The following is an 8,700-nucleotide window of genomic DNA, read 5'->3' on the forward strand; positions in this document are numbered from 1 at the left end:
GACCGGGGGGGGGGCGGGGTCTCGGGGTGGGGGTACCCCCCCAACGCCCCCCGGGGGGGGGAACAAGGGGCCGCCCCACAAAAAAAAAAAAAAAAAAAAAAAACAGATGGCTCCCCTTCTCCCTTACAGCGGGGGCCTTTGAGGGGAGTCACCAGTTTGATGGCAACAGGACCAGACCACAGCTCCGGCACCTTCTTCTCTTCTCCAGAGTACTTTCTGGCAGTACCCCCACCTCGAGACCCCATGCGCCAACCCGAGCAGCTACTCACACTCCATGCCTGCCAGCGGCATCTTATAGGCCAGCGTCAGGGCTCGGGGGTCAGTAACCTTCAGACACTTGGCCATCTTGGCGGTATCGTCCACAGGGCAACCCACCTTCTCAGCCACCTGAGGGCAGGAGCAAGGCCGGCAGGTAGGTGAGGACAGTGCTCAGGGCTCCGAACCATTGGAAGGCAAGGACAGGGTCCCAGACAAAGAATGGAAATGAGGACGGCCCCCACCCGGGTATCAATTCCACCCCCACGCTGCCCAGCCCTGCCCTCCTCCGTTTACCTTTTTGGCCCAGAAGAGTGGGTTTTTCTGGATGACCCAGGGGCTCAGGGCCACGCCGCTCTGGCTGATGGCTCGCCGGATGAGGCCCTTGTTGTAGGGGGAGAGGGTCTACGACAGCCAGAGATCCTGTCACCAAGGCCGCTCCCCACTCCACCCACCCCAGGCTGGGCCGAGGACACCCCAGCACCACAGCCCCAGCTCCATGCTCCTCCTCCCACCTCCCCTTCCCGTTTGAGCTTCCTCCCAACCTGTGGGGCAGGCCCTCCCCACGGGGATCCCCAGACCTGCAGAGAGACGCTGGCACCTCCAGCAGACTCCCCAAAGAGTGTGATGTTGTTGGGGTCCCCCCCGAAGGCAGCGATATTCCTCTTCACCCAAGCAATGGCCATGTGCTGATCCCGAAGGCCATAGTTACCTGTGGGCAGGGCAGGGGAGAGGGTGCTAGAGACCAGTGGCCCAGGCCTGGCCTCCAGGAGGGGAGACCAGTGTGGGTGGGGCAGAAATGCCCTCAACAGACTTGGGGCCATGGCAGAGCCGCGGTCAGCAAATGGTGGGTACCTGAGAAGCTGGGTCGGGTGGGCGCTGGAGGGGGTGGGTCCCCAGGAGGTTGGGTCAGTGGGGTGCTAGAGGGGGTAGTGTTTGTGGGGAGCAGGATGGTCAGGCCCATGCACCTCTCCTGCCCCTGCCCCAGTCCCTCTTGTCTGTGTCCTGCCACTTCTGCGACCACAGCTGTCTCTGCCTCAAGGTATCGTTTTCTCTCACTCGGCTCTGCTCCACTGGTTTCTCTCTCAGCTTCAGCCTGTTTGCTGTCTGTCCCAGAGCCTCTTTTATGTTTGAGATGGGGCCTCATTCTGTCCCCCAGGCTGGAGCACAGTGGCACGACCACGGTTCACTGCAGCCTGCAATCCCTGGGCTCAAGCGGTCCTTCCGCCTCTGCCTCCCAGGTAGCTGAGACCAGAGGCATGAGCTACCATGCCCGGCTAATTTTTTTTTTTTTTTTTTTTTGGGATGGGGTTTTGCTCTTGTTACCCGGGCTAGAGTGCAATGGCGCGATCTCGGATCACTGCAACCTCTACCTCCTGAGTTCAAGCTATTCTCCTGTCTCAGCCTCCCGAGTAGCTGGGATTACAGGCAAGTGCCACCACACCCGGATAATTCTGTATTTTTAGTAGAGAAGAGGTTTCTCCATGTTAGTCAGGCTGGTCTCGGACGCCCTACCTCATGTGATCCGCCCGCCTTGGGCTCCCAACGTGCTGGGATTAGAGGGTTGAGCCACTGCGCCTGGTTCCCAGCTAATTTTTTATTTTTTTGTCGAGATGGGGGTCTCCCTGTGATTACCAGGCTGGTCCTGAACTTCTGTGCTCAAGTGATCCACCTGTGTCAGCCTCCTAAAGTGTTGGGATTACAGGCGTGAGCCACCTCACCTGGCCTCCGCAGCATCTTTAATTTTGCTATGGCTGCCAAGGGCCTCCTGCTTCTCGTGATTCTACTCCAGCTTCTGGGTCTTTCTGTGGACGGCTACTGGTTGTTTGGGGTGAGGGGCACTGAGGAGAATCTCCCTGCTGGACTCAGCAAGCTGGCCGCCCCACCTCAGGGCCGAAGAGGCCCACGCACCTGGCAGGTTGGCGTCCCCAGTGCTGAGGAACCCAAGGGGGCCGACACGGTAGTTGAAGGTGACCACGATGACGTTTCCGCGTGTGGCAATCTCCTCGCCGTCATACAAGTAGTTGCTGAGGAAGTTGGCCCCGTGGCCAGACCCCATGAGGAAGGCGCCTCCATAGATCCAGATCATAACGGGCAGGTCCCGGGAGACTGAGATGGGGGAGCGGCTGGTGACCCCAGATGCCCTGCCTGGCCCTCTCCCAAGCTGGTCCCCCGTCCCTGTGCAGCAGGTGCCTGGGGCCGAGGCAGGGAGGCGCTCCAAGGCACGACCCTGCCCCAGCCTGGGGGACTGGCACGGACGCTCCCCTCTCCCCTCTGCGGGATTGCATGGCAGTTCAGCTTTGCAGCCCCAGACTCAAGCCAGGAGCAGATCCGGGGCTCTGGCTGCGTGGGAACTTCCCTTGGGGAGCAGGGGGCAGGCAGACCTTGCTTCCTGTCCTGGGGCACCCAGATGTTGAGGTACAGGCAGTCTTCATCCCCGTAGGTGCTGTCCTGGGTGATGGTGGCCTGCAGGCATCTCTTCTTGAAGGACTTGGCCTTCAGGGTCCCTGCGGGTGGCAGGAGGAGTTGGCATGAGGAAGGCAGTCGCCCTCACCAGCCCCACCGCAGGGCCAGTCTGGCACTACCCACTCCCACCTTGCCAGCCGGGGTGTGGCTGGGGGTTCTCCAGCGCCTTGGTGGGAGCCGCGAAGGGGATGCCCTTGAAGATGTCCACAGAGTCGCCCAGGAGGCCGAGCTTCTTATTGACGCCTTCCACGAACCCACTTTCCGTGTACACGGGGCCCAGCTGAGAGGGAGACACGGGCATGGTCAGGCAGGCTCAGGCCCCATCGGCCTGAATCCAGAGCGGGCAAGGCAACACTGGGTGCCCAGAGGCAAAGACAGCTTCAAAGCAGGACAGCTCTGCCCAGGAGACCCAGACAGCACCCTCTGCCCCACACTGCTCAGGGCTTGAGGATTCCTCTTCCCCTCCTTATCCCTGGGGGTGTCCTGCTCCCAGAATCGTAGAGGAAACTGGTTCGACCAGTGTTCCCACTAGGGAAGCCTGCCAAGAGGTGAGATGGAGGTTTGGGTTCAGGCTGTGGCCGCCCAGCTTTGACTCCGATCCTGTTTCCCCACGCCCATGTGGAGGATGAACGACAGGCAGGAGCTCGGGCAGGAGCGTACCCAATGCTCAGTGTACCCGGGATGTTTCACACCAACCTTCCTCCTTCCTGAGGGGTGGGGTCTGCATTTCCCTCCTCCTGTCTCCCTGCACAGGGCCTAGCTGGCTGGGCACAAAGTTGATGTCCCCATACCCAAGTCCCCACAGCTCCTGTGCCCCCTGCTGGTAAAGAACCCCCCCCCCCAAGGACCGCCCCCCAACCTCCACCACGCTTCCCTGTGCCGTGAGAACTGCCTCTGTGCACCGAGGTGTCCATCCCCACAAGGGGCCTGGAGGTTGGTGCTCATCCACCCTCTGTCCCTGAGGGAACTGAGACTGGGCAGCTTTTGGTCTTGAAGTCACCCTGTTGAGAGGCAACTGTCTGCCCCAGAGCCACTTCCTGTCCATCTTGGGCAGCAGCTCCTCCTGCCCATGGTGCATGGTGGCAGCCGGTGGTTGCTTGCTGGCTCTCACCTGTGCCAGGCTCCAGGTGGGGAAGGGCAGGGTGGCCCTGCACCCTCAGGCCCAGCCAGGGTCCCAGCAGCCCTCTGAAGTCTAGGCTGATGGGCCCCTGCCACACTGGGGTGGGAGAGTGGGGCGGTTGGAACCGGAGGGAAGGAGCCAGAAGCAACACTTGCAGACATCATGGGCAACCCCTGCGAGTCATCCGTGTCTCCTCGTGCCAGCTCCCCCCAGCCCCGCCCCACCTCTGGGAGGCGGTGTAGAGAAGTCACCTCGCAGAAGTGTCCCTGTGCAATTGAGACTGGCTGGAGGGCCTCAGGGTGGGGGAATGGGGAGGGGTTGTGCTGACCTGCTGAAGGCCTCTCAGCACCCCAAGAAGAGCTCGCCTAGAAGAGGATGACCTCTCCTTTGAGTCAGGAGCCCAGGACCACTGCCCAAACCTCCAGGTCCCAGGGCCAGAGAGTGTGGAGAGCAGGCAGTGGGGGTGGAGAGAGGAGACCCCAGGGCCTGAGAGAGCAGACACGAGAACAGCGTGGTCGGCATCTGGGGTCCCCCGTGTGAGTCCTGCTGGGGGCAGGGACTGGGCCGGGCACTGACACCGGCTTCCTGCGGGGCTTGGGGTTTCTGTGGCTTCCCCCTCACAGGCAGAGAGGGCGGATTTTATGGATGCTCGAGAGGGCTCCTGCCTGCCGGCTCTCCCTCTGAAGGGACCCGGACCCGGTGTGGAATAGCCCAGCTCTCAGGTTCCTGCTCAGGAGTAGGAGGTAGCAGCTGTGCGATGCTGGGCTGCCTGCCTGCCTCACTCCGCCCCGTCTGCCTGCTCTCCACACTCCCTGCCTCTGGCCTGTTTCCCCTTCTGTAAAACGGCAACAGTGTCCATCAGAGAGCTTGGTAGGTGGGATCACCAGGCTGAGCAAATGCAAATTCAAGAGGTCCAATTACATTTGCATTTCAGGTGAACAGTGAATTGTTTTTTTAGTATGTTTCATTTTTTTCTTTTTCTTTTATACTTTTGAGACAGAGTCTCGCTCTGTCACCCAGGCTGGAGTGCAGTGGCGTGATCTCAGCTTACTGCAACCTCCACCTCCCAGCTTGAAGCAATTCTCTTGCCTCAGCCTCCCAAGTAGCTGGCATTACAGGCACCCGCCACCATGCGCAACTAACATTTGTATTTTTAGTAGAGATAGGGTTTCACCATGTTGGCCAGGCTGGTCTCCAACTCCTGGCCTCAAGTGATCCACCCACCTGGGCCTCCCAAAGTGCTGGGATTACAGGCGTGAGCCACCGCACCCGGTCCATGTAAGTGTATTTCAAATATTGCATGGGACATACTTACACAGCAGTTCTTGGCAGTTTATCTGAAATTCAAATGGAATTGGGCATCCTGCGTTTTACCTGTCCCCTGTCCCCACAGAAATGAGGGTGAGCGCCCGGGAACTGCCCTGGGGCTGTGCGGGCTCTCTTTCTCAGCCTGGCCCAAAGTTTCCAGAGTGAGGGGAGGAGAGCAGGACCTGCCCCTCTGCTGAGCTCTTACCTTCGCGGCACTGGCCACTGCCCAGCAGCAGGCGAGGCCCAAGACAAGCAGTTGTAAGCGCCCCATGGTGTGCGTCAGCCTCTGGGTGGCCCTCCCGCTGGGCCTCGGGTATTTATGGAGCCGGAGCCAAGGTCACATGCCTGTTCATGAGGTCGCAGACACCCCCTCCCCTCCACCCCTTCTGGTGCAGGAGTGTCCAGTTTTCCCAAAACCCACGGTGCACCTGTGCAGGTTACTGCTTACCTGGGAGCAGAAGCAGGTGGCAAGGCGGGGGGTGGGGCCGGGCAGGGTGCGCAGCGCTCTGCCTTCTGGTTTGTTCGCAGGGCTTGGTGTCACTGTCAGAGAAAAGGGCATACTTTGTCTCCGTGCACTGCCTGTCCCCTAGGTCCCCAAAGGAGCTTCACAGGGGACCGAGCACGTGAATTCTGGGGCAGAGAGGGCGGCATACTGCGGGCCCCCAACTCATGGGACTGACCTTATCTGTACCAGCTTTTCCTGGGGCCTGTGGAGCGGGCAGTCCAAGCTGGGTGTGGGTCGCAGAGCAGCACAAGGCAGTCCCACTCAAGGGTGGGGAGATGTTACCATCCAGCCTGATGTGTCCTGGGAGGGAGGACTAGAGGCTCAGGGGGACATGGTGTGGGTGGGAGGGTTAGGGGGGCATCTAGCCCAACCTTGAGGGCTTCCCTGAGGAAAGAAAGGGCCCAGTCAAGGCCCCCGGGCACACCCAGGCAGAGTGACAGAAGGGGAGGGAAAGAGGCCAGCAGGAGGGAAGGGATAAGGTCGTGTGAGGTCGTGGAGGAGGAGGCCATTCGCATTTTCTGTGAACACCTGTTACTCCCAGTGCCAGGAAAGGCTATGAGAAGTGAAAGAACACCACGAACAAAGTCTTCTGCTCGGGCCTTTAAGCTCAGCCAGTGTGAGGTCAGCCTCACCGAGACACTCAGTGGCAGCTCCAGTCACCGCACGGCACTCTGCGGTGATGGGGACAGGGTGGGGGCAGCCAGAGCCTGCCCAGCCAACAGCCCCCCAGGAGACTTGGAGCCTGTGCTTCCCACACCAACCACACCCCTGCTCTGCCATCCCTGCGGCTGGTGCCAGGGACCGAGTGGACCTGCAGAGCCACGTCTGTCCCTCTGCCTGTCAACCACAGCCGGTGCCCAGCAATTCAGGAGGCCTAGTGGGCGAGGGAGGCTGGGGAAAGGCCAGGAGGGTGGGAGGAGGAGTCGGCCACAGAGAGTAAGGGGCCTGCAGGCAGCTGGGGTGCCCCAGAACAAATGCAGGCCACAGAGAATAAGGGGCCTGCAGGCGGCTGGGGCACCCCAGAACAAATGCATTTGCCTCAGGCCTTTGCCCCATTACTCTAGTTCTGAGAACCTGCTCTAAATAAAGGAGGTAATTCTGAACTGGGAGACAGGCCCTTTATGCTCCAGGATATTCACTGCAGTGTTACTTACAGAGGCTAAGGAGGAAAGGGGAGGGCAGCAGGGAGAGGAAGGAGGTGGGGGAGAGGGCAGGGGCAGGGGAGAGGGAAAGGAAGGCCCCACTTTTTATATATATACATTTTTAGAGCGGCTTTAGGTTCACAGCAAAATTAGAGGAAGGTTACAGAAACTTCACATATATCCTCGCCCCACCCCAGTCTCCCCCATTATCAACATCCCCCATAAGGGGGTACAGCTGTTTCGCTTGATGAACCCACACTGACATGTCATTATCACCCGAGTCCACAGATTTTGGGTTTTTTTTTTTTCTTTTTGAGACAGGGCCTCACTGTGTCACCAGGCAGTGCAGTGGCACAATCACAGCTCACTGCATTCTTGAACTCCTGGGCTCAAGGGATCCTCCTGCTTTAGACTGTCAAGTAGCTGGGATTACAGGCGCGTGCCATCACACCTGGCCAATTTTTGTATTTTTAGTAGAGACAGGGTTTCGCCATGTTGTCCAGGCTGGTCTTGAACTCCCGAGCTCAAGTGATCTGCCTGCCTCAGCCTCCCAAAGTGCTGGGATTACAGTCATGAGCCACCGTGCCTAGTCTCATACTTTATTATTTTTTAAATTGGCAAAAAACGAAACAAAAAAAAACTTATTTCCTGGCTCTCTCTTCCAAAGTCCTAGGAGTAAAGAAATCCCAGGAGCAAGCACCACCCCTGGCGACCACACTGGGGTCTCTAAACATCATAGTCACACAGAGGAAGGAGTGCGCCCCGGGGGGATGGTTGGGCCGGTCCGCAGCCGGAAATGCCAGGGAGGGGTTGGAGTCTGCAACATCATGGTGGCTACAAGTAAGGAAGGTGCCCAAGACCCAAGGGTTGTGTCAAAAGACTACAGAAGCCAATCTGAGGCCGCCTCCGGGCAAAGACAGACAAGCTGGGCATGAAAAAGCAAGCCTGCAATGGACAGATCTGAGTTCACCAGGCAGCCCAGGAAACACAGTCTCCGGCCCTCCTGCCCTGTCACTGGCCCTCGCCAGGGCACTAACTCATTGTTCTGAAGACTGTTAGAGGTGAACACAGGCATTTTCCCTCCTTTTCTGTCTGAGTAGTATTTCAGGGTAATCAAATAGACAATGAGGAAGATTCCTTTATAGAATTCCAGCTACTAAATACAGGGGGAACAATATAGTTCAAAAAATCACCATTTTGCACCCTTAAGGAAGCAGTACAGGCAATGATCAACGGTTGTTCAAAAGCCATTAAATACGCTGGAGGAGGTGGCTCACACCTGTAATCCCAGCACTTTGGAAGGCTGAGGCGGGGGGATGCCTTGGGCCCAGGAGTTTTAGACCAGCCTGGACAACATTAGTGAGACCTCATCGCTACAAAAAATTCAAAAACTATCTGGACATGGTGGTACACAACCTGTAGTTCCAGCTACTCGGGAGGCTGAGGTGGAAGGATCACCTGAGCCCAGGAGGTTGAGACTGCAGTGAGCCCTGATTGCATCACTGCATTCCAACCTGGGCAACAGAGCAAGACCATCTCAAAAAAAAAAAAAAAAAAAAAAAACACCCACAAATAAAACAAAAAAACCACAGAAACCCAAAAACCATTAGATAAAAGACCAATGCGTCAGCCTGACAACACCTAAACTTGCTGGTCAATCCTAGTGTCAACAAAGGGGCCCAGCAGACATCCTGTGCTTGCAGACCGACGCAGCCGAGGAAGAGACCTTGAACCTGAATCGGGCTGAGCCACCACCAGTCCCCAAGAAATACAGGGGAGAGAAGCAGGTTCAGCACTACACAGAGGCAACCAGTCAATCCAGAACGGGGCCGTTCTCTAGGACAAATGACCTTGTTTCAACAAATACTCGGCACGCACACAGGCTGGGAGGGAGTGCTGCTGCT

General features: G+C 58.1%; 2 protein-coding genes across 3 annotated transcripts in view; one reads left to right on the top strand and one right to left on the bottom strand.

Annotated features, from left to right (window-relative positions):
* CEL (carboxyl ester lipase) overlaps nt 1-5,436 on the bottom strand; it is a 10,065-nt gene extending 4,629 nt beyond the window's left edge. For both annotated transcript variants that reach the window (XM_025359604.1, XM_025359603.1), the window contains exons 1-7: nt 5,355-5,436; nt 2,851-3,001; nt 2,640-2,762; nt 2,167-2,364; nt 837-967; nt 553-660; nt 270-387 (exon numbers count right to left, since the gene is read on the bottom strand). In XM_025359604.1, the coding sequence (XP_025215389.1) occupies nt 270-387; nt 553-660; nt 837-967; nt 2,167-2,364; nt 2,640-2,762; nt 2,851-3,001; nt 5,355-5,420 (895 nt within the window). In that variant the 5' untranslated portion in view covers nt 5,421-5,436. The remainder of the gene's footprint in view (nt 1-269; nt 388-552; nt 661-836; nt 968-2,166; nt 2,365-2,639; nt 2,763-2,850; nt 3,002-5,354) is intronic.
* LOC112608568 lies at nt 5,419-6,718 on the top strand. Its single transcript, XM_025360505.1, is given in 6 exon segments — nt 5,419-5,613; nt 5,740-5,881; nt 6,049-6,387; nt 6,390-6,511; nt 6,513-6,590; nt 6,644-6,718. Coding segments are annotated over 6 exon segments (951 nt in total).
* The last annotated feature ends 1,982 nt before the right edge of the window (nt 6,719-8,700 follow it).

The sequence above is a fragment of the Theropithecus gelada genome, chromosome 15 (assembly GCF_003255815.1).
Source record: "Theropithecus gelada isolate Dixy chromosome 15, Tgel_1.0, whole genome shotgun sequence".
NCBI classification, from domain to species: Eukaryota; Metazoa; Chordata; class Mammalia; order Primates; family Cercopithecidae; genus Theropithecus; species Theropithecus gelada.